Source organism: Metarhizium brunneum, chromosome 7 (assembly GCF_013426205.1).
Source record: "Metarhizium brunneum chromosome 7, complete sequence".
NCBI lineage: Eukaryota > Fungi > Ascomycota > Sordariomycetes > Hypocreales > Clavicipitaceae > Metarhizium > Metarhizium brunneum.
In genome coordinates, this window is record NC_089428.1 from 2,065,285 (window position 1) to 2,090,134 (window position 24,850).

The 24,850-nt window shown below is 47.7% G+C and overlaps 7 protein-coding genes across 7 annotated transcripts; 3 read left to right on the forward strand and 4 right to left on the reverse strand.

Moving 5' to 3' along the window:
- Positions 1 to 1,203: 1,203 nt before the first annotated feature.
- On the forward strand, positions 1,204 to 2,853 carry ecdD_2 (Major facilitator-type transporter ecdD; the record flags this gene model as incomplete). The annotated part of the gene is made up of 1 exon (XM_014688204.1): positions 1,204 to 2,853. One exon carries the CDS (start codon positions 1,204 to 1,206, stop codon positions 2,851 to 2,853), a length of 1,650 nt encoding a protein of 549 aa, XP_014543690.1.
- A 337-nt stretch (positions 2,854 to 3,190) lies between these two features.
- G6M90_00g111790 (uncharacterized protein) lies at positions 3,191 to 3,718 on the reverse strand (the record flags this gene model as incomplete). Its single annotated transcript, XM_014688203.1, has 3 exons — positions 3,191 to 3,244; positions 3,316 to 3,534; positions 3,584 to 3,718. 3 exons carry the CDS (start codon positions 3,716 to 3,718, stop codon positions 3,191 to 3,193), a joined length of 408 nt encoding a protein of 135 aa, XP_014543689.1.
- Positions 3,719 to 4,123: 405 nt separating this feature from the next.
- On the reverse strand, positions 4,124 to 5,435 carry G6M90_00g111800 (uncharacterized protein; the record flags this gene model as incomplete). The annotated part of the gene is made up of 2 exons (XM_014688201.2): positions 4,124 to 4,874; positions 4,942 to 5,435. 2 exons carry the CDS (start codon positions 5,433 to 5,435, stop codon positions 4,124 to 4,126), a joined length of 1,245 nt encoding a protein of 414 aa, XP_014543687.2.
- Positions 5,436 to 6,471: 1,036 nt separating this feature from the next.
- On the reverse strand, positions 6,472 to 8,049 carry G6M90_00g111810 (uncharacterized protein; the record flags this gene model as incomplete). Its single annotated transcript, XM_014688200.1, has 2 exons — positions 6,472 to 7,180; positions 7,232 to 8,049. The coding sequence occupies 2 exons, from the start codon at positions 8,047 to 8,049 to the stop codon at positions 6,472 to 6,474; spliced, it is 1,527 nt and encodes a 508-aa protein (XP_014543686.1).
- A 4,071-nt stretch (positions 8,050 to 12,120) lies between these two features.
- Positions 12,121 to 12,524, forward strand: G6M90_00g111820 (uncharacterized protein; the record flags this gene model as incomplete). Its single annotated transcript, XM_014688199.1, has 2 exons — positions 12,121 to 12,408; positions 12,471 to 12,524. The coding sequence occupies 2 exons, from the start codon at positions 12,121 to 12,123 to the stop codon at positions 12,522 to 12,524; spliced, it is 342 nt and encodes a 113-aa protein (XP_014543685.1).
- A 5,441-nt stretch (positions 12,525 to 17,965) lies between these two features.
- Positions 17,966 to 19,222, forward strand: G6M90_00g111830 (uncharacterized protein; the record flags this gene model as incomplete). The annotated part of the gene is made up of 2 exons (XM_014688198.2): positions 17,966 to 18,466; positions 18,527 to 19,222. 2 exons carry the CDS (start codon positions 17,966 to 17,968, stop codon positions 19,220 to 19,222), a joined length of 1,197 nt encoding a protein of 398 aa, XP_014543684.2.
- A 2,838-nt stretch (positions 19,223 to 22,060) lies between these two features.
- On the reverse strand, positions 22,061 to 22,670 carry G6M90_00g111840 (uncharacterized protein; the record flags this gene model as incomplete). Its single annotated transcript, XM_066131837.1, has 3 exons — positions 22,061 to 22,215; positions 22,302 to 22,452; positions 22,530 to 22,670. The coding sequence occupies 3 exons, from the start codon at positions 22,668 to 22,670 to the stop codon at positions 22,061 to 22,063; spliced, it is 447 nt and encodes a 148-aa protein (XP_065987810.1).
- Positions 22,671 to 24,850: the final 2,180 nt, after the last annotated feature.

Below are 24,850 nucleotides of genomic sequence, written 5' to 3' on the forward strand. Positions count from 1 at the left end.
CCAGCTGGTTCTCACTTCAACGTTCCTGCCGAGATGGTCGGGCAGCAACGGAACCGAAACTGCTGGAGAGTGGAACTTGAAGCATCATGAGGTCCAATGCTCGAGCGGCCAACATGTACGAAGCAAAACTGCCAAAACGACCCTGTGAGGTGCGCATCGGCAGACCGTGTGCATCTACCGGCATCGGCGCGGACTCGGTGGAGTATAGCGATGGTGGCGCCGACCGACAGACCCCTGCCTGCCTTGGTCTACCCCAGATTGCCAAACAAGCATCGAGGGAAGCTATTCCATTGCGTCTTCTTCTACTGACAAACAACCAATTCACAGACCAGGCGAATAATGCGTGAATCGACCGGATTCGGCCTTGATGGCCCCTGCCGTCCCAAACGCCGAATGACTGAATGCGCCGGACATATTGACATGTCGAGTAGAGCTGGGCCGCTTGCACTTTCAACATGATTTGCGCCAGTGCCTGCCTCGAGTGCGAATTGACTTTGGCGCCAGACTCTTCGTCTCTCCTCCGACCTGGCAACGGCATGACGACCTCATCCTGATACAACCTCTCGGCCTCTTTTTGCGCCACCGAAACCTAAGTCTCTCTCAGTACTCTCATTCGCGTTCCCTGACCATCATCTTTAATTCTACTCAGTACACGGCTAAAGACCCATTTTCGGCCCTTCTTGGACGCCAATGCTTGCCTTGACCGCCACACATTGTCTCAACTGGCATCTGCCGACTGCAGCAACCATCCGGCCCATCGACCGTTGAGCACTTTTTACTTTGTCACCATGGGAGAACCAGAGAGGGTGTAAGTGCAGCCACCATCTCCTTGCAGACTATTGCCGATATCCAAACCTCGTCCATCTATCGTGCACATGCCACACACCACTTAGATGAACCATGTATCCACACTCATCTGCCCCCAAGTTTCGCCTCCAATAGCTTGGGAGCGCCCATTGCCACCACTGGCACGCTCTTGGGCGAAAGCTAGCATTTCCGGTTTTGACATGGATGGAAATTTACGCTTTTCTGCATCCACCAAGCTGGCTTCGGCTTGCTCTTCTACGTAGCTTCAAGGCTTATATATAGTCTGCATCACCTCCCACATATCCTCCTTTGCAGTGTCCCCCTCCGTGTCATCAGCAGTTGAGCATCTTCCTTACTGACAAATTCACGCACTTCAGTATCCGGGGGAGAGCAATTATGAGTGTTCTGCGAAGAGTTTCCCTCTCCAAGCCTTCCGGTGAGGCAGGCAAGTCGTGGCCCGGCATCGCCATTGGCTTTTTCGTCGCCTTTGGTGGCGTGCTGTTTGGCTATGATACTGGAACAATTTCGGGTATCCTGGCCATGCCATACTGGCAGACCGAGTTTAGCACTGGATACATCAACCCCAAGGGGCATCTTGACGTCACGACCAACCAGGAGTCCGCCATTGTCTCTATCCTCTCCGCCGGCACCTTCTTTGGTGCCCTGGCCTCGCCCTTTCTGGGTGACTACATAGGCCGTCGGCTGGCTCTCATTATTTCCACCTGGGTCTTCAATCTTGGAGTCGCTTTGCAGGCCGCCTCGACTGCCATTCCGCTGTTCCTGGCCGGCCGGTTCTTCGCTGGCCTGGGCGTCGGCTTGATATCTGCCCTGGTCCCTCTGTACCAGTCCGAGACGGCACCCAAGTGGATTCGAGGCGCCATTGTTGGCGCCTACCAGTTTGCCATCACCATTGGTTTGCTCCTCGCCGCCATTGTCAACAATGCTACATCCAACCGAAACGACTCGGGCAGCTACCGGATTCCAATTTCGGTGCAATTTGCCTGGTCTCTTGTTCTCTTTGGGGGATTGCTTATTCTTCCCGAGACGCCTCGCTACTTGGTTCGATCCGGGAAGCATGAAAAGGCCGCCAAAGCCCTGGGAAGGCTCCGCCGACTTCCACCGGACCACCCTGCCGTGCGCTCGGAGCTGGACGAAGTCAAAGCTCACCACGACTATGAGATGAGCCTCGGGGCTGCCACATACCTCGACTGTTTCCGTCGTTTCAATATCAAGAAGCAATTCACAGGCATGGCCCTGCAGGCGCTTCAGCAGCTCACTGGCATCAACTTCATCTTCTACTACGGCACCAAATATTTTCAGAATTCCGGCGTGTCGTCTGGGTTTGTCATTCAAATGATCACGTCGTCCATCAATGTGGTTTCTACCATACCTGGCATGTACGCCATTGACAAATGGGGACGGCGTCCGTTGCTCTTCTTTGGCGCTATTGGCATGTGTATATCGCAATTCATTGTCGCAATGACGGGTACATTGTCCTCGGGCCAACACCCCAATGGCGACATTTACGTCACAAACTTGGCGGGCCAAAAGGCTGCCGTCGCCTTCTCCTGCATCTACATCTTCTTCTTTGCCTCGACCTGGGGACCACTGGCTTGGGTGGTCACTGGCGAGATCTTTCCGCTTAAGCTCCGTGCCAAGTCTCTCAGCCTTACTACAGCCACAAACTGGCTCTTCAACTGGGCCATTGCGTACTCGACTCCCTATCTTGTCAACTATGGTCCCGGCTTTGCGAATCTGCAGTCCAAGATTTTCTTCATCTGGTTCGGTTGCTGCTTCATCTGCATTGCTTTCGTCTACTTCTTCATCTACGAAACCAAGGGCCTCACCCTGGAGGAGATCGACCTGCTCTACACCGAGGTCAAGTCTGCGAGGAAGTCAACAAAGTGGAGACCCAACGACACATGGGTGCATCGACAGAGTGTGGCCAAGCAAGGCAGTGTCGCCGGAGATGGGCCCACGACTGTGGCCGATGCCGATGGCATCCCTGGCACCTCACACTTGGAAAAGAATGGAAACACGGCATAAAGTCGACTGGTTACGGGCATGCTTTTTGGGGTGGGTATATGTATATAGTACGTTTTCATTATATAAGTTACTAGGTACGGAGTAGTTTACATGGAGTATCCAATTGAGCTGTTTTAATCCAAGTTCCGCCCCAAGATGATGACGAATTGACTCGTGGTGGTGTAATGCATATTGCCCCAGCTGCCAATCAACAAGAGTCTCTCGCTCATTGAATTTGTACACAAAGTCAAAAAATGGCCATGCTCGAAATGCCACCAAGTGGACGTGGTCAGGCGCCGGCAGCCATGGGCAGACTCGAATGCCCAACGTCAAGGCGCACCCGGCCTCGCACCCGGCCTCACACCACAATGACAATCTCGCCCGCAATCTGCAGAAACGGCGCATGCTTGTCCTGCGTCTGCTCGTCAGTGCCCGGCTCTCTCGCCACGCCGCCACCAACCGGGTCGGAACAAGGTGACTCACCCCCCTCAGCACAAAGTGCGTAGCGACCAGCTCGGCGTACCCCACGGGGAAGGAGTCGGGGATGGTGATGTTGAACGTCTGCTCGGGCGGCTGGCCGACGGGCTGGAAGGGGCCGACCGACAGGATGGTGCCCAGGTCCTCGCCGGCGTTGGGGCACGAGCCGTCCGGGCAGGGGAGGATGCTGAGCACCACCGAGACCTCCTGCACGGTGCCGTTGTTCTGTGCCGTGTTAGTCAAGTGCTGTCAGTTCGGTTCGGGAGCAGCAGACCTCTGTCTGGACCGTCATGGCCGTGGGGGTGTTGCGGTGGACGACGGTGCCTGGTCGTGGGGACTTGATGGATAGTTGCTGCGCGGATGCGATATGGAGGCCCGCGAGGGCGAGGAGGGGGGCGAGCAGCTTCATGTCCGGACTGGTCGGTAGGATGTGGTGTTTTGGAGATTGGCTGATGGGGGGGATGTGACGGACTTGACGTGTTGTTTATAGGATGTGAGTGCTACTTATATGGATCGTGTGCGGCGCGAATACAGACACACACACACACACACACACGGCCGACGACGGACCGGACGCATACATATGTAGTATTATGTACGCTCGGGTCTCGAATTTGGACCCCGCTGGTGTGTCAGGTCGGATATGGCGGGAAATTGCAATGTGCTTGGACGATTTGGGCGGCCGGCGGGGAATGGGACTGGTTGGTGTCGTTGTCTTCTTTGTTTGCTCTGCCCGTCTTATTGTCGCCTTGGCTCGTAACTGCATGTTGGTGGGACCGTGGATCTGGCCGTGGGCGCATCCGTGGGGTTGCAATCATGGATGCTTCCATGTTTGTATGCATGTCTTGGGCGGAGTGGTGCTCACCGGCGAGCTGGGTGCATTGCGCTTGGGACGCGTCGTCTTCTTTTTTGGATCCAAGTGCCGCAAGCGGGCAACGCGAATTGATGCTTGTATGTACACGCATGACTTGTCACTTGCTGTTGGGCAGACGAGTTGGCCTGTTCTGCTGGGCTCGTCGTCCGAGCTGTCATGTCCGTCGTCTGATGACTCCATGCCCATCGCCTCTGTACTCGGTTTAATTTCCTCGCCTTGGTCCTGTTTCGGCTCGTCTTTGTCGCGAGGCTGGTCGGCCCTTCTGCCCACATCGTCGTCTTCCACCTTCATCAGCCGTGCCAACGCGCCAAGATGACAGACGCATACATGGCGTACGGCAACGTCGCCAGGAACGGGGGACGGCAGCTTTGGGCGGGAAAATGTCGCGGCCGGGACAAACGTCTCAAACGCACAGCTCCACGGGGCCACGAGTCCCTCTCGACCAACATCAAGGCCATCAAAGACAGCAACATCACCAGCGTCCCGCGCCCGGGAACATGGCAGAAGGTGCAAAGCGCCAGAACCGCTACTCTCCTCGCGTTGAACACCACCATGTCCTTTCCCGAAGGGCTTGCCAACGCCTGCGCGAGATTTGTGGTCGTGGCCGGAGAGAAACCTGCTCGCGCTCATTGTGTGTTCCAGGCGCCGCTTCCAAAATGGATGCAGCTCTCCGTGCTCGTCCCACGGCTCGCTGGCGCAAAAGCTCGTCCGTCGCTCCGTGACTTGTCTCGCAGACCCGAGGTCAATGGCAAAAGTACTCGCCGTGCTCAACCTGACATGCCTTGCAGGTGAACTCGCGCTGCAAATGCCTTATTTCATTCAGGATCAGCTGTTCGGCGGTTTTGACGATTTTTGGGAGCCTGGGCTCCTTGACGCTGAGTTGTGCTGGCTTGCGAATGCTCTGGATATCGTTGAGGCCGTCGTAGGCTGCTTTCTTGGTGAAGCCGATTGCGATGAGGGATTTATCGTCAACCTCGGCTTCCAGCATGTAGTTGTTGCCCGTGGCCGTCTTCCCGGGGGGCGTGAGAATTCTCTTTTCCAGTTGTGTGTCGATATACAGGCAAGTGTCCTCCGCCGTCTCCTCGGGTGTCTTCGGACTGGATAATCTGGAAGAAGATGAGGCTGGTCGTGGGCGCGGCAGTGTTTTGCTTTGGTCGCTTTTGGACCGACAGTGTGGGCGGTATTGGCGCTGTCGTAGGACATCGCTCTCTGGGTCTTGAATCAACGTTGGCGATCTCGTCACAGCTTTCATGGTTTTCATCCGGCTTCTTGTTGTCTCTCTTTCAGCCTGACTCAAGCCGTGTCTCCTCCTGTTGCCTCATACGTGCTCACAAGGTTATAGTTGCAAAAAGACACAAGTTGGGGCCGCTAATAAGGACCCAGGCTGTTCGGAGTAGAAGGCGCCTCAACTCCTGCGCTTTTCGCGAGCATCCAGGCAGATGAGAGCTGGATTTCACGCAAGAGTCCAGTCGGAAGGAATTGAACTGACGACAGGACCCCTTACTCCGTAATTTGAGAGCATCTCGGCGGTTGCACAATGGCTTCCCCGGGCTCCTTTTTTTGGCAGCACGCGTACTCGTGTGACCAACAAACCAGCCAGCCAATGAGATACACACAGAATCCGTACGAGGCTTCCTTCGGCCGCGGACTCTGCCGTCTTTGCAGGGGAATGGTTACATGAAACGGGTCCGAGAGTGACGCGTGAGTTCTCTTGGAAGTACACTTCCGTAACCAGCCACCGAGCCAAAGTAATTGCGGTTTTATTGGCTCGGGGCTTAGAAAGTGAAGGATTGCCGTTTTTATACCTGGTATATCAGAGGGAGTGTACCTTGACTTGATGGGCAGTTTGTGATCTGAATCATCGATTTAGCAACATGTGTTGACAGAACCCAAGATCGATTGTTGCCAAGCTTCTTGACCGAGATTCGTTGTTTGTGATGCACATAACCTGAAGGCTAGATGTCGTTGAACAACTCAGCCACAATTTCGCGATTCCCGCAGGATCGGAAATAACCCGGAGCGCCAGGCAGTTTTTACTTGCACAAGGTGGGCGGGATCCCAGCCGCACCCGTTGGTGTGACCAGTCTGCGCATCGCGTGATGCGAGCCATATGCAAGTAGGAAGTTGCCTGATATCAGGTTGGCGTAACATCGATGACGCCTCAGACTCACGAAGTAATCCCCATTTGCCCTTCTACGTGCGTAAAAGAATGAGGCCGCCTTCAGCAAGAATCCGAGTAGAAAAAATATGCAGTCGACAGTCGAAACAGATTGAGGCCCAGGTGAGTGTCATGGTACGACTTCTACGTCAGGTCCGTCCGTAATTGGTGCACAGCTAGGGCGTGCTTCGCATGGTTCTACTGGATCTAGAGACAGAATATTCGGCGGCAACTTGGACGCCGAGTCCTTGGCATACCAGTCGATTAATGTGCTCTCTTCCTTCTCTTGCATCTTCCTCTCCACGAAAGCTTCCATGGCGGCGACCTGTTCTGGCGGCAGCAGCTTGAGCCTTTCCATGAAGCCGGCGGGATTGTCCCCAAAGAAGCGCCTATCCAGCGTCCTCCAAAAGATGCCATCAAATGCCCAGGACTTGCGCGCCGCGTACACGAGCCAAAAGTCCCCCGTCTCCCAACTGCGGCGCATATGCGTGGACAGCACCTGGGGCTGACGGAGGCGGCCCTGCTCCATCAACTCACGCTCCTTTGCTTCCATGACTCGCAGGAAGCTGTTCAGCCGGGGTTCGTACTTGGCAGCCCAGTCGTCCAGCCCCTCGGTCCACTCCTCGGGCATGACGAGAAGAAGCCACCATGGCGGGGAGTAGGCGAATTCAACGGGGGCGGCATAGGTAAACTCCCAGTCTATGACACCGACGATGCGGTACTCGTCGTCAATGAGAATGTTGCCAGGGCGAAAGTCGTCGCACCACAGCTTGAAAGGGCCCGGGTCTGTGTCCGGCGAGGCAACGCCATGGTTGGCGGCCACTTTGCGGAAGAGTTGCCTCGACAAGACGTTAGTGATGGCTTGATGGGAACTGGGCCGAAACGCTTACCTGGCGATGTATTTCTTGCGACACTCATCGTCTGACAGGACGACCTGGTTTCGCTGGAACGAGAGTTGCTGCAGATGCATATCGGCCAGAGAAGAGTAGTATTGGGACGAGGTGGAAAATGTCTTGGAGGTAGGGGGTAGTTCGAAGTGAGGGACGCCTCCTACCTCCCCCAGCTGGGTCATGTTGAGGGACAGAGGCCGAGAGGTGATTTCTGGGTCGCCATCATGGCCATTCGAGTTGCTCATTCCAAGGCATCCGATGCGGGAGAAGTCGCAATTGGCCAGTTGGAGCATGATGTCAGCAATTTGGCCGTACACATGGTCGAGTTTCGCTTCGTCCATGGCTGGATCGAGGACTGGCTTGTCTTCATGGGGGTGCCCGGGCGCCCTCAGCACATCAGCCATGTCGCCGGAATTTTCAATGTACTCCATGATTAGAAAAGGACCAAGCCTTCTGGGGCTCTCGTCTGCCATGCCGTAGTGGAGGATGGAGGGCACAGGTATGGTCGTATTATCGGCTATGTAACGCATGGCAGCCACCTCGCCGAGGAGCTTCTCCTCAGCCATCCGGAAGTACCCCGGCATGGGGAAGCGAATGATTGCGGAGCTCCCATCGCAGTACAGGATGCGATAATGGAAATTGAACCCTCCAATCTTGGGAGGGAAACACTTGACGGGGCTACCACCTTTTCGATGTTTAGTGACAAACGTGGCAATCTCGTGGTAAAGATCTTCATCGTACAGCGTATCCCGCAAAGCCTGGAATATAGCCTCGCCACGGTCCCACGCGCCATCATCGTAAAGCTCATAGGAGACCATCCTCTCGGCAAGGTTGGGGATGGAGGACTTGGAAACTGAGACATCAAACTATGAACAAGGAAGAATGAACGTGTCACACGTTGAACTATGCTGGATTGGGTAACTAGTCAGGCCACCAGACAGCACAAGCGGATATTAGATATTGCGCACAGGTTGTGGACCGGTGGATACTTGAATTGGTATTCACAACGGTATAGGGTAGGATCAAGTACCAGAGAATAATATATAACAAATATGAAGAAGTACTTACAAAAGACTCAAGTCGATATTTAATATATTTTCTTACAGACTTAAAATACGTATTGATTCTTTATGTATATACTTGTTTGTATTAATAAATCCATATACTTACAGGTTACTTTTTTGGGCAACTTAATATATAGCAATTAGATTTAAATTATATAGCAGTCCTAGGCCGGAGTAGATTAAGTTCCTTTATATATTATTTTAGCTTTAAAATACGTGTAAAACTTCCGGTATTCAAGTATTTATAGTAAGTTAATTTATCTAGAATAACCTATTAATAAGCTTGCTAGTTAATTTTAAGCTATATAGAGACTAGTTCAAGCGGCTAGGATAATAGCGTTAATAGCTTTAAATAATATATATTTTTTAAAGACCTCGAAAACGCACTTTTAATTATAAATAACATGTAAGGTAGCATTCATGCCCGCCATCCTTGACAGCTGTTAGTTCGTACGACCCGAAACCCCTTGGGAATACTTGTGCGATATTATCACTTCTTCAGACTTGGACATGATGTTCCTCATCATTGAAGGCCTCGTTGAATGTGATACTATAGCCGAAAAAACACTATCCAATATATTAGAAAGCGGGCTGTCAACCTGAGGATTCTCATAATAAGCTAGTCAGAGGAGAGTGGGAAAGGACATATGATTAGACGGTTGGCACATGACCATTGGACACATTTTGACAGGGACAACGCTGAAAGCAGGGTCAAGGATGACATTGCACTGTTCATTAATGTTGAAGTCCACTATATTGTGAAGAGTCGAGGATATTCTGAGGCAGCCATACACGGACACAAAATCCTCCAAATCTATGCTAGTAGGAATACGAGTGGGCGACGAATTTGAACACTGTCAAGTGGATTTGCCGAAACAGCGGGGACTGAACATCAACGGCGACGACGCCATGAGGAGCACACTCCTGCATTATATTGCCGGAATCAATCTCTTGGCACGGCTGACGTCGTCAAAAAACTAGCCAAGCTCGGGGTGAAGCGGACTGTGAGAAACAGCTCGACGAGCTGCCCCTTTATTTCGCAGCGGCTAGGGCCACTTTTGAGACGTTTGGCTGTCTCTGGTCGTAGTCTGAACAGTCATTCGGCAGGAAAGCTCACAGCTCCGAAATCCAACTAGCACTAGACGGTACAGCCACCTTTGTTTCTTCCAGTCTCGGGGGCTTCGACCGCATTGCATTGGGTGGCTTGTCGCGATGCACTGGGTGATTGGGTGGAAATCATCGAAACAATACTGTCTCGCGGTTTCAAACAGGCAGATTCAACCAAAAGCAGCTGTAATCCATTGTATCTGGCTTTGGAACGGACAGCCTTGTCCTTCAACATGGAAAAGTGGCTACGCGTCTCGACGGCATCCATATAACCCTTGTCTTTTGCCCTTCTTGTTGGGGAGTACGATGTAATGCAAGAGTTACTTACTGAGAAGAGGTGTCTTGCCCGGCTCAGAATTAAAGCCTTGAGATTAACAGACAAAAGCCGTTGGAGAGAGAAGTCTAGCATGCACGCGGAGTTCGTTGTCCCTCAGTCGCTCAGTATTGGGGAGCAGGCCAGAAGTGTAGGCATCGCCGAGGTTCCCTGGATGGAAGGGGTGAAGAGATTCAAGTTTGAAGAATTAACACAAATTAGCTTCTCTGTTGCGTGATGTCGGGAGAGTTTGCCGAGCATGAAGGAGGAGGAGAGATGTTCATCAAGCAGGAAAGATAGTGCTGATGGAATAGTCCTGGGCAAGCACTTGCTCCCGGAAGAATTTTGTTGACTGCCTGGTCTGGTCAATAGGGAGAATCCTTCTCACCTGCCTTGTGTGGGCGACTTATTGGTGAAAGACGGGAGCTCCGGTCCCCCCTGAGTTGTACGTGCAGATCGGTCCGTGGAGTTCCTTTACCTCACCCGTCCATCGACCAATTATGAGGTTACAATCGACGAGTGCGGCACATAGCATCCAGGGGAAATGACCGCCAGACAGTGAGTGGTAGCACTGCTTCCATCTTAGTCTTGTATTTGGGTAATCGGCTCCCTAGCACGATGTGACCTTGGGCATCCTAGCATCAACGGCGATCATGGTGGAGAAAATTCCCCGATACTCAACTTGGCTGGTTCCGAGTCCGTGAATCGCGCCTTGCGGATTTCCGGCATGATTCCAAGAGTCTACAGCCTCAGACGCTGTTTCCCGACCAGGTTAGGGTTAGGCGGCGCACCCCGATCGGGCAAGGCGCCATTCGCGAGCCCCATGTTCAAAATGCTTTAAACATACATGTACTGTTACCTACGAACATAGATTTTCAATAATACCACCTTGACTCTTCTAGTAGTTGCACGTGCAAGACATGACCCCCAAATCTAATCGTACTGCCGCAACATTTGATGTCTGTACCTGAAAATTGCACAGACAAAATGGCACGGAACATGGCTCCGCTGCATGACACCCAACCCAGCGCGAATTACTCGACCCCAGGTGCACATCACCGTTGACGTTACTCCACACCCCATTTCAGGCTAGCGGCCGGGCGCCAAACCCCACGATATATCTTTAGTCCAAATCCTTGGAACATCCGTCTGGTACTTGCAAGGCTGGCGGCGGCACTTGAGCCGTAAGCGGAGAAATATGTCAATATGGGACAACCGTGCCCTGACAACAAGTCAAGAGCGGCCGTGCCCCAAGTAATTCGCCCTCAACTGGGTTGGGTGTCATGGAGCGGAGACTCGCCCGCTCATGACCCAACCGGACGCCTCTTGTCCGAGACATTTCAACAGGGTCAAGGCATCAACATCGGCCATTGCTCACACAAAAACTATTGCCTAGTTGGGTAATCGAGCAGACAGGCACATGCGCCATGATCCACTAACAAATGCCCAAGACTTATGCGCATATTTCTCTCGTCGCCGCTAGAAAAGCTAGCGCTTGAGGTGGCTTAAAATGTCTCTCCCTCACACACACTAGCACCAACTCCAGCTTTATTTTTTACTACCAATTCGGGAAATTTGAGCGATTTGTTAGTTGCCATATTTGCAAGCCCGAGGGTCCAGGTGGCGACTGCCTGGAAAGGGGAGAAGAGGCCGTAAAGGCTAGTTCTGGCAGAGTAGCTGATGCTAGAAATGAGACCACCGATGCTGACTTGCCATTGATCGACTTGTTGCACTGCTCTCTGTTTATTTTACTCCTTAGTGTCACACCTGAATGCTTCCTTGTCTAAGGATCATGTAGCACTGGTTTTAAATCAACTTGCCAAGTTATTCAGTGTTAGTCAATACCCATCTTAATATGCCATGTGTCTTGAAATAGTATAAAAAAGTTTTCATTACACAAGGCCACGGATATCAGCTCAAGAAGAGCAGATGAAAATTACTAGTCAGTTCTTGTTACTTGGACATGCCTGCCAAGGATCTCACTGGTTCTATTATTTACTCATGCTACGTAAACGGTGTAGGTCACATCAATAATTACTACAAGAAGAAATAGCTATTAGGTTAATCACGTTTCAGGAGGTACAATCCGTCTGTGCTCCCAAGTTGCCTCTGCTCAGCACTTGTTCAAGTCGTCGGCTGTAACCGTCCTGTAATTTGCTTTGACCACGAGAGTTCAAGTCTAGCGGTGGACAGTTAGAGGCACTAGAGCTTTGTCCATAATCCTACACCATCTTGAGAAAGCTTCAAGCCGTCATGAGATGCAAGTTAAATAGAGCCATTCCCCCCGTGTTCTCACCACTCATCTCCATCCCTCAAACAGTATCCTTTCTCAACATTCGCTTCTCTACTCTATAAACCCGCCAGCCATCAACCAACTCCAGCTTCTTCTCTTCACAATCGCCATCATGAAGTTCACTATTGCGTTTCTTGCTCTTTTCGCTTCTTCTGCCTTTGCTCTGCCTTGCAAAGAGTGCGACGGTTGCGGCCCAACTCCCGGCCCAGCTCCCGGCCCAACCCCTGGCGAAACCCCCGGCGACAATGGTGGCAACGTGAATGTATGCAGCAATGACCAAAAGAACGTTTGCTGTAGCGGCTCGGGAGGCTTCATGGGTGGATTCTTCTGCAACTTCAACGTTCTTGGGGAAAACTGCTCTGGTAGCACCTACTGCTGCGCTGGGGACAAGGTTGAGCAGGTGAGATACCGAGTCATTTCAGCTTCAACTTTATATTCTGCTAACCATTACCTACCTGACAGAACGGCTTTGTCAACATGAACTTCTTGAACAATCACTGCGGCCGCGTGTTTTAAACAACCGACGGTTATCATAGACTGGAGCAATGGAGTGCCGTAATAATCTTATCTCTATATGAGGAGAGATGGCTGGAGGGTTGATGAGATTGGGCTTCAAATATGCTTCAGTCTATTTTGGTTCCGCTGCCCGACGCTCGCCCGTCATCATAGCTTAGCATGTTATGCGCTTGATCCTGCCAAGCTGACTGTGTTGGACCCTGAACTTGGGCGCCGGGCATGGCCCCGTTGGCATGAGTTGATTTGGTTTCGTATAAGTTTGCCCCTGGCAACTTATGGACGCGGGCTCAAGGCTCTCTTTGAGGTTGCTTCTCTTTTTGCATGTCTCTAGATAATAATACATAAAAGTTAGGCATTTATGTCTCAAACAAATTACGACATGGTCTATTAAATGCCAACTCTCCATCCGTACGCACCACGCTCGCTCTGCCGCTATTCTGCCACACAGCCCCCCACGCTGTCCTCCTGACTCCCTGAACCTTGCCATGTGCTACTGGCATGCTCCGTAGATGGCGCTTGTTCTTAGTCCTATTAATAAGGCTCTCCGTCTTGCCTTTACCGCTTTCTAGCTCCCCCGGCCAATAAATTGGCCATTTGGCGGGTTTCCGCGTTGGCTGGATAGAAAACGCCGTATTTCCAAAGAAATTAGGTGGGAGGAGATGATTGGCGGAACACCTGATTTGTCAAACATGGAAATGTCATCGAAGCCTGGTAGGGCCTTGGCCAGAGCCTGGGCGATGGCGCAGCTAAATAGTGGCCTGGAGGAATGGAGAGTGCTGCAGGAGCAGGGTTCTGGGTGTGAAGAGGCATCCCAGTCACCAGACATGGAATTCATTGGTTTATGTGTAGATAATGCAGCAAAGCATAATATGGAGCAAATTTCTGTGTTGAACATGCAAGCAGACCAAGAGAAAAAAGCACCAACAAACACCCAACGCGTCCAACGCGTCCAACACGCCCAACCGACCTAACACTTGAATTATTCGATAATACGAAATCTGACGCCCTTGTGAGTCATGGTGCTCGTTACTAAAGTTGGAGATGGGCTTTGACCGTTTAACCGTCATGTCTTGTTCATGCTGTCCACATTGTGACGGCGACGGCATTAATAAAACCGGTCACATAAATCAGACATTCTTGCGTTGAGTTACTAACAGCAATTTTCGCACTGGAATCAAGCCTATTGACGGTGCAAAGTGATGATGTTTCTGATGACTGAAGGTCCAAGATAAAAAAGCCCTGATAACACGGGATGTTGACCCTTCTTATACCTTGTTGGAGCCCCTGACGACCCCTGTGATGGCCCTCATCCTAGCCCACACTCGAAACCCTAGAAAGAACGAATATCACAATCCTCGGACCTCTCAGACCGCTCAATTATTGCCTCACGGACCTTCAATTATCGCCTGCTTGACTCAACACCTTGGCCTCGCCGCATCAATTCCAGCCCAACGCCAAGCATTTTGGATAGCCAGTCAATAGGACCAACTGAAGCTTGAGCCAAGTGCAATCGCATTGACCCTTTGTCAGCGACTCAGCGCAATCGCCCAACCGACCGAGCCTATGCTACACGGTTACACGAGGGCTCGATCACGGGACCTAGGGCAGAAGACCCTCACCGGCTTCTTGTATTTAAAGAGCTCTTTGGCCAACTAGGCCTTGAGGAAATCCAAGGACCTTTAATACCAAAGACTGTTATTAGATAAATTGAGTTATATTGCTCTCAGCCTTTAGCCCCTGTCACAGCCAAGGAACAAGGCTATTCGGTTCCTGCTCTTCATTTAATAGCGACCAAGGTGTTCTTTACTCGTGCAGTGCATCATTGGATTTTGCCACAAATCTCATGTTGCCCGGTCATAATACCATTATATACAACCGCTCTACTTCCCCCGCTGTCAACATGGAAATCATCCAGCAAGGCGAAATGTGGATTGAGGAAGAGAGCACCCATGAGTTCAGCTTCACAAAACACGTCATGTTGAAAAACAACCCCACTAGTATTTCTACGCTGATGCCAACGATCGCATGCGCTGAGTGTCCTCGATTGATATAAACCAACTCGAAATAATACCTATATACATATTAAATAATAATAAGTAAATAAAACTAAATACTTAACTTTTTTTACTAGTTTTTACACTTTTATAAAATTGTTTTTAATTTTAAACTCCGGTTTATACTTTTATAATAATATAATATTTCTATAATAATTAATAAGAAAACTATTAAAACTATTATATTAAAAATTATAAAAGCAATTAAATAATAAATAAAAGTCTTTAAAAATATTTAATTATAATTATTTAATAAGCTTTTTAAAAAATTATTTATTAAAATATTTTATTATAAAAAACTTAATTTAAATAAAATTATAATATAAGTGTTTTAAAAGCTTTAATAATTATATTTTAATAATTATAATAAGGCCTTTTAGAGCTTTTTAGTAATGCTAATAAATAGCAGCTTGTTTCTATTAAAAGTAGCTTTTAGCATTAATAAAAGTATAATCTAGTAGGTATTATTGGTAATATCTTCCAGAAGAGCAACCGGGAGTATAAAGCTATTCTTAGCTATATTCTTCTCACTGCGCGTGCAACAATCCGGGAGTCCTATATACCAGGCCGTAAAAGCATTGTCGGTCAAAGAATCAGCTGCCTGTTAGGCCGTTAAACTCGCTTGCCAGACCAGCCTACAGCGACGCTTAGCAACACCACGACGGTATCACGAAAGCAAGTTTTTTTGTCGACTTGCACTTACACGACTATTTGCCATGTCAGCATTAAAGCCAGGAGTTCAAACATCTGCAGCGGTAACTCGACAGGATTTTGCGTCGGGCCGATAATACGTATACGAATATAATAATTACTCTAAAAGCTTTACCAGATATCAGATAGTCGACGTCTCTTGGACGCCGCTACTATATATCGAGCACACGGAATACTGTCAGCCTAATAAGCCGGGAATTTATTCGAAAGTAAGTTCTACTTTATGTTAAGACGATAGCCTTGTCTAAAATAAGAGCAAGTATATTAATCTAGTCGGCCTTTTGAGCTATATAATAATATTATATTAGACTCTCATACTATTCTTGGAAGCGATTCAGGGAATATAATAGCTAGAAAGCGTATTGTCGCGAAATAAGCTCTTATTAATAGGCTTGTGAAAAAGCGCCACTTTCCGAAGAAGTAGCATATTGTAAACGCAGACAAATACTTGAAGCTAAAAGACAAAAATAGATTGCCAATGCAGCTGTCGCTTCACATGCACAAAGCCGAAGCAGATTTGTCATAAATCAAGGTCTCAGAATAGGGCATGTCGTTAGTTTCTAGACTCTGGTGCCGAGTCAGGGCACTTTAGGCAGCAGCAAGTACTCCTAGTTGTCGGCACCCGCGGGCCGCTGGTGGAGTCGCTGCAGTATAAGAAAGTCCAGCAACAAGTGACCTGATATGGCAATTTATAAAGGTTCAAATGTTATCTTATAGAATGTAGTATAGCTCGTGGGTGGGCTTACAGTTCTATATATTATACGAAAAAAAAACCTAGTATATATTTTTAACTTAAAAATTTGTTATATAATTTTATATATATCTTTTTTTTTTTTTTTTTTTTTTTCCCTTTTAGAAGAGGTAAAACCGCTAATATAAATTTATTAAGCAGCTTTACTCTTAGTATTACTAGCCTTATTAGGCCTTTTTATAGCTAGTATAATAGCCTTTTTAAAGCTATACTTTAGCTTTATATTTCTAAAAGCCTTTTTTTTTATATTTTTAATAATTTTATTATTTTTTTTAATTTTTATTAGGTTAAGATTTTTAGCTTTATAATAGCTATCCCTTTTATTATAAAAAGCTTTTAATCTAATATTAATTATATTACCCTTTAAGTCTTATTAGCTTTTAACCCCTAAAAGTTATAATAAGTAATTTACTTATATTAGGCTTTATATTAGGTAGCTTAGCACCTTTGCCTATATTATTATTATTTATAAATAGCTATAGTAGATATTAGTAAGTAAGCAGTTATAGTACTTATAGGAGATATATATATATAGGGGTAATAACTTATAATTAGTTATTTATAATAGGGTTTTAATAGTAAAAAAGGCAGATAACTTAGATAAAAAGGAACAGGACTAACTTAGAATATAGGCGAGAGCAAACTATATAAATATATTATATATATAAGTATTTTAGGTTTTTAGTATAACTTAGCGTGAGTTATAAGTATAAAGTTAATAGGTTTACGCTATAATATATAAGGTTTGCCTTTATAATAATAGTAGCTAAGGCTATTATAAAATAGCCTTAGCTAGCAGCCGCGGCGCGGTACTAATTACGCTAGTATATTTAACATGTTATAATATATATATAAATAGTTTACTTTTCTAGTTTCCTACTATTCTTAGCCTAATATAACCTAGGTATTATTTTAGATTTTACGCTTATATAATACCTATATTATATATATAATTTTATTTGATTATAGAGCAAATTAACCATAAATTAATATCTTTTTTTTTAATTATAAATACCCTTTAATACTACTAGAAGCTTAAAGCTATTACTAGCTATTACTTACTTTTATATATATTAAAAGTCTTAAAATTATAAATATATATTAGAAAATTGTCAAGGAAAATAGCGTAGAAAAATAAATAGGCCTTATTGTTGCCCTAATACTAATTATAATCGCTTATTAACCCTAAGTAGTACACTAAATAAAGCTAGTATTAGGTAAGTATATACACCTAATATTATATTTCTTTTAGGCCTTTTACCAGGGCTTATATATTAAGGTTTTCTTAATTAAATTAAACTTTTTTCTTATAAAAGGATATTCTTATAGGAGATTTTACTAACGTAACATTTCTGTTATCTCCATATTTAACTGTTACACAAGTTATGCAACATGTCTGGTGGGTCATAATATGACCGGCCCATTTCACGCCCGCCAGCTGCATATGCCCAGGAAAAACCAGATATATCGATGGAGTCTTACCTGGTCTTAATTTAACAGCTTGCAAGCCAGCTTGTTCCCGTTTTGTTCGGGTTGTGGGGGGATTATTATTCGGGTGCCTAACGTCCGGTACCACCAGCAACATTATGCACTTCAGCTCTCCGAAACTTTGTGACAAAGCACCGGGGCCTGGCCATGCAATAGGCCTCTGTATGTTCCACGGAGAAGAAGGTGGTCTGGACTCTGACGGGTCATGAAGAAACATCTCGCTTCGTCCCTGGCGTTACACCCCGGTTGTAGTATATGCCGAACAATTAGCAATACGTTGAATAAATCTTCAAGACCTCACCAGCGTATCAAATACATCCATATAAAGTGGTAGAGGGCCGCAGAACCAGCTCAAAGCTCTTCATGGCAACAACAAGACGCTGTTTTACACTTGACACTTGGCTATTTCTTCTGCTTCATTCTTTTGGGTCTTGATTATGGGCGTCATGATGCGTCTACGTAGCCTCGCCCGTTCATGGGTTCTCGTAGCATCGTCTTTAGCTGCCGACGTTGGGCAACAGGGCAGCAGCACGGGCGATGTCGGTTCTGGACTGTATGTTCTTGAGTCGGATGAAGCCGAGTTAACAGCACTAGCCAACACTCTTCAGCAGGGCCAAGGTATCATCCGCCACAAATACAACTCATCCGTGTTTCGGGGTCTGGTGTTCCAAATACCCAATGCCACTCGTGCCGAGGAGTTTCACGCTGAGCTTCAGAAGAAGGGTTTCGCCAGGAGGACCTGGTCTGTGACGACGAGCCCGGAGCCCGCTGCCGATGATGAGCAGCCTGGCACCCAGCAAAAGGACGAGAGGATACGCCGTGCCGCGAAGCGAGAAGACTCCAAAGTCCGCTGGACGCACTTGATGACAACTATAGACAAGCTTCATGAGAAGGGATATCTGGGACACGGCGTCGGAATAGCCGTGATTGACGCGGGCGTAGGTTTGCCATGCTGATCCCCGCCCGTTCCGGAACCAAATAGCTCACGTACTGGATAGGTAGACCATCAGCATCCGGCCCTGGGCGCGAGCACCGGCATCTACGCGCTTGTTGACGAGGCGCGCGGTACCTGGGATGCCGCCGTCCTCAACAGCGTCATCATAGGAACCGGCAAGCCGCAGATCGAGAGCCCGAGCAGCTTCGTCAGCGTGGCTCAACAAGGCAGTCGTCTCGTCCGCGCCTCGGAAGCCGCGGGTGCCATCACCCTCGTCGTCACCCCGACGAGCCTGGCCTTCAACGATACCGCCCACCGCGTCCCTTCAGTCAGCTTTCGTATTCAAAATCAGGCCAAGACCACAGTCCAATACCAACTATCCCCCATCTCAGCCCTGACCCTATCCACCCTGGGTCAAGATAATCGCCGCGCCTCTGGCCAGGCTGTCCAAGCCCCGGCCAAGGTCCAGTTTAGCGAGAGCGGCATCACACTCGGTCCGGGAGAGTTTGCTACCATTGATGTCTCCGCGTCTGATCCCGAGGGCCTGGATGTGAAGCGCCTACCCCTATGGTCTGGCTGGATTGGCATTCAGGGCTCCGACGGCACCCGCCAGACCTTGCCGTATCTAGGTCTTGCAGGGGCTCACCTGAAGTCGAAGTCTACGCTGCTCGCCTGTGCATCTGCCGGGATTCCGCGGCGGATGCAACAGTCCCGGCGCGGCTCAACCTCACCAGAACGTGCGTCCCCACGGCTTCGTTGACAGAGGTTAGGGGCCTCCAAGCTCTGGGACGGATTACCAGCTCTCTTCAGTATCATGTCTGTATTTGCTGGACTCGGGGCCACTCTTTCCTAGCTTTATTTTTTCACCGAGTAACTAGACGTCTCAAATAAAGTTGATGCCTTGAATATAATGCTCACTGTTAAGAGAACCTGTGTACGTCCTATCCTCAGCCAATTTAGGAAAACCTCCAAGAAATATTAGGGGGTAGTGTTTCTGGGAGTTGTGGGCAGATAAAACGAAGGCCAAGTGTGGATGGCTCACGTATTGAGTTTATCAGGCGATAGTTAGAGGTTTCAAGGGCCCGAGGCTCCGAGAGCCGTGATATAACATATTTGATTTTTCTAGGGTTTCGAGTTAGGGATAGGGTGAGGGCCATCACATGGGTCCGCAGGGGCTTTAACAGGGTATAAAAAGGTACAGGTCAATTTCCCGAGTTTTCAGGGCTTCCATCTTAGACCTTTAGACATTGGTAATATTATTATTTTGCACTATCAATATCTTTTATTCCACTGCGAAAATTGCTGTTGATAACTCATTATCACTCGAGGTCCGTTTTTGTGAAATTCGACAACCTGCCGACAAATCTCTTTAGATGCGGAAGAGCTCGTGGAGACTCGCTTATCAAAGAAGACTGTATGTCAAAACAGTCTCCGCGAGCTATTCCGCATCTAAAGAGATAGTATTTGGTCTAGTGCTTCAATACGCCTCCGTATTACTCCATACAAATTGTAATAGTTCATATAATTTATTTGCTCAATAGCTACGCCGGTAGTACTGACAACCCGCTATAGTCCGCTGAGCTTAAACTCCGTCGGAGAACTCTATATAACGGCCAAGCTAACATTTACACCCCATGTTGACGACTTGCTAGTATTAAAGATTGCTTTAGTTTTTGTTGGCCAAGCACAGATTACCCCACCAAACGGTGGTGGTACCAGACAGTAATACCCTGGGCAGCATACCTGGGGGGCGTCGTCCGTGAGACATGATTCACCACCGTTTGGGCACATGGGTGCCTCAGCAAGATGCTGATTTTGTGGTTCTGCCAGGCCGAGGCCAGCAAGGATCGAGATCAGAATTAGGAACCTCATGTTTGTGATGACGACGTGATTTTTTGAAACGTAGGCAGAGGGTGATAGTAAGTGAACATTTGAGTAAAGATTCCTCAGGAGGTTAACTTGAGTTGAGCAATGCCTGCGCTTGGACAGAAATGCCTCCAGACTTTGATACTTCTCTGAAATTGAGCTTTGGACACGCTAAGATGGCCGCTTTGCGCCGGCACATGGTCTGACAGGAAGCCCGATCTACTCTGTACAAATTACAAGCTGAAGATGCATATCTTGAACAGACTTGCTAATCGGGCCTTTCAGCTTCTTCGTGACACAATCTAGTAATAACAGCCGATGATTGGTTCTAAACGTCGGAATTGGGTGGTAGGGTGAATCTTTACGTTATATTGGTTTACTTAGCGGCTGAGATTGGTGTGCATGAGACTTTGACTGCGTGATAAAAGATGACGGATGGTAGAACTCACAGTAGCGATGAACATGCGTCGTCCTTTGGGTAGACACGGCCCGCACTTGATGACAATAGACAGAAAGCACGCGAGTCAGAGCATGTACAAGTCACTGTGATAGCTGACATGGAACTCGAAGCATTCACTGGCTGGAGAGAACACTGACAAGTTGGAATGTGGGATAAACTTGGTCGCACATAGGCAAGGTAGCTGTTAGAAAGGCACCCATCCCCTAGACATATTCCGGAGGGAAGTGCGTCAAAATAAAATCAGGCAGCGAGATTAAAACATAACTTGCTCAAAGTACTCCGTAGCTGCCTAGCAATCGTTTACCCAGCGTCGGCAATTAAATAAATCTCAACGAGAGTCAAATACGTTATTACAACACAATGGGCCTGGTCGGCATCCGTTTGGTGCTTGTCACCACGGCGCGGAAATCTCAATCCAAATCTTACTTCAAAGATGATACCCGGCGCACATTGAGCTGGATTTAATGAATTTTTCCAACTAGTTATATACAAAAAATTGGCGTGTGGATTGTTACTTGGGGAGGAAAAGTAATGGCTTGATAGGTATAAATCCACAACAGCGCCAGTAGATTTATCGCTGTCGAGCCAGGGATGGCATCCGTTGCCATATGCATGTCATGCTTTGAAGTTCATGCTTACGGAGTACTCAAACGCGTCACAAGCGTATCGGCATGTCAGTTCAAGGAGGCTTTCAAACTTTGCCCATGGGTGCCATCCGGTGGCGAGAACACGCGCAGATGTGTACGGAGTAACAGCCCAAGGCAACGACGTAGGACAAGCCAGAAAATAGAATCAGGCCCAACCAACCGCTGCTCTCTTGGCCACCCCCCAGCAAGGCGTCTCCGATGGGTACACTGGTCAAGGCGCCAAAGCTCGCAAGCATCTGCGCCGTGCAAAAATAACCGCCCGTACTCTTGCGGAGCACAAAATTGGCCAATACACACGGGCGCCAGTCCAAGGTTGCTCCCGCTTGCGAAGCCAAACAGGACGCAAAAAGCAGTAATAGTCGCTCTCGAGAAACCAGGCGGTAGCCAAAGCCCCAGCAAGGTGGCAACACAGAGCGAGATTGTCAAGATGATAACGTTGAAGCGCCCCATCTTGTCTGCGAGAAAGCCCCGCAGAAATCTACCAAAGACGGAGCCTGCGTTGAGCAAAGACAAAACCGTGAAGTTTTCTGAAGTCTTGAATCCGTGTGCCATTGCGTATGAGACGATGTAGGTCAGCGGCACAAAGAGCCCGAATTCCATGAAGATGATGCCCAGCGCCGACAGATCATATCTCTTGTCCCATCCACACAGAGTTCCTCTTGCCATTGGCTCCGCCATCAGGTCCGTTGACCCGGGGTGCAAGACGGGTGCGGATAAAGATGTTGGCAAGGGCGCAGAGCCCGCCAAGAACAGAATACGTCAACATGATCTGATAACAGGCTACAAGAAAATACCGTTAGACGCCCCTGCATGAAAAGTGTCTGCACCAGACACCAAGAAGCACCGTGGCTGCAAGGGGCACGTACTCGTTGAGATGCTCAGCAACATCAGACTGGCCACAACACACAAGCTGCCCGCCGCCAGGAGAAGTCTTACCCCTTGCCGATCAAATACAGGCCCGGCCTGGACGCCGACAAAAAAGACCAGAAACAGGCACAGGTTGAAGATCCAGCCAACCTGGGAGTTGCTTTAGTCTTTTAGCTGGTGCGCCTTGAAGTACGACTCAAACACGGCCGCGGTGTTGAGGGCAATACAACCAGCCACGCCTGGAACCCGCCATCAGGGAACGAGACTTGAACCTCGCGCTCGGCTGAGACCAAATTGGCATTCCGAGGGGCCGAGACGGCGATATCTCGTTGCGGTGTGGATGGCTTTTCGCCGTGGTTGGTCGTCATGGCCCCTGCTCATGGCAACTCGTGGTCTTGAACCCATGGTCCTGGGGGCTGAGGCGGTTTTTGTCGCAGGTGTCCTCTGCTTGTTGCGGTCAATAGACATGTGAAGCCCCCAGCGGCTTGGAGTAGGTTCAATATCGTCTGGTGGTGTGTCGCGTGGTTTCAAGGGATGGGCTCAAGAGGGCGCGGGCGCGAGGTGAGTTGGCACAAGGCAAAATGCATGTGTAGCTAGAATAGAGGAAGGAAAGAATATCCAACCATAGTTGACATTATCCCTTGCATTTTGCTCGGCCAAATTGGCGGTCCAGGGTCCGACTAAAATTTTAATTGACCGCACATGCAAACAAGGAAGCGGGGACGATGCGCACCCTATTTCGGTGGCTTCGGGACCAGGCGCCGAGATGTAAAAGCTCCACGGGTGTACCCGGCGTGGCTGGCTCCAAGAAACGCTCAACTAAACGAGCCCCCACGCATAAATGTAATTCTTTGCCCTATTTCGGATATTGGATTAAGAAATTGCGCAGGGCGCGGTTAGCCCGCCGATATACAGTACGTCCAGGTAATTCCAAGTTTAGCCCTATTTTAGACTAAAATCGTTTTTTAAGCACTTATAATTATATAATATTATATTATATTGCTTTATAATAAGAGGAAAAATTATAATATAATACTACTTTTTATTAATTGGCTTTATACTATTTTTCTTAATTTTTCGTCTTAATTTTTTTTAGCTTATAAAATATCTAAAAACCATATTATACTAAAATTCGAATTATAATATAATTATAATATATTATACTAAATTATATTATACTAATTTTCACTAAAAACTATAAAACTTTACTACTTTTATAGCTCTAATTCCAATTGTATTACAATTCGAATTTTAGTATAATATAATTTGTAGCTATTTTATAAGCTTAAATTAGCTAATAATATTAGTAAGCTAAAATAGGGCCAAATTTGCTTCCTAATACTAATATTAATAAGTATAGATTAGCTAGCCTAATTAGGCTAATAACAGGAATTAAAAAAAGCTAGGAAAATATTAAAAGGCGATTTATAATATTACGACCCAGCCGCAGGCTGCAGTGTAGGTCACAAGAGTAGGCCAAGCTGCATAAGCTACGTGGCAGCACAAGCAGGAGGGACCACAAAATAATAGTTAGTATAAGCTACTAGTAAAAAGGTACTTACTATATATAAAGTAAGTAATATAAGTAATTATAATAAAACTAATATAAGTAATATTATTACTTATATCTAGAATAAATAATTATTATAATATTAGTTTGTGGTTAATTCGCTCTATAATTAAATAAAATTATATATATAATATAAGTATTATATAAGCATAAAATCTAAAATAATATTAGGCTATATTAGGCTAAGTGTAACGGCTAAGGTTCCCAAGGGATAAACTAGTCGTAGTTTATGTTGGCAGAGCCACTAGGGCAGTCAATCTGAGCAGTTGGGTGTTACGTTGGTAATAGGTCGTAGACCGTAACCAGGTGATCAGAGTCAAAGAGTTGTAAGCAAAGCTTATTTAATGTAATGATCGGTGTTAAAAGCTAAGGAGCTAGAGTCTATCTATGAAGCGAATTTGGGGGTCCCTATATACTACAGCGTTCACCCGTTATTCACTAAAGTCCTGGTAAACTATGGTTACATGCGTGCTATTGGTTCGTCTGGAGTTTACTGAACAGTCAGTGAACTCTCCCCTATTAGCGGCCCGTTCCGACCATTAATCCGTCACCCGCTGTGCTTGCGCCGTCCCGTGGCTTATGCAGCCGGCCTAACCTGCGACCTACGCTGTAGCTTGTGACTGGGTCGTAACACGATGTCCCCTCTCCCATGGTCTTGCCCTTAAGACCTAAGCCTTGTTTCATAAATAGTCTTGTTCGCCCTTTCTTCTGTTGGTTATAAGTGTTCTGCTTCCTTGTAATATCCTTCCTTTACTATGTTTAACCGTGTGGATAAACCTAAGAGATCTTGTTCTACCACTAATCGCGTTGTGACCGCCGCCTTTATTCGTGAACAGGGTTTTGAGGTATCGCCTTGTAGTTGTTGTTTTGAAAAGAAGAGTTCTTGTTGGGTTGTTAAGAGCATTGGTTGTTGTGCTCTTTGTTATTCTCTGGGTCGTTCTTGTGATAGTTCTTGCACTCCTATGGCGAACTGTACGT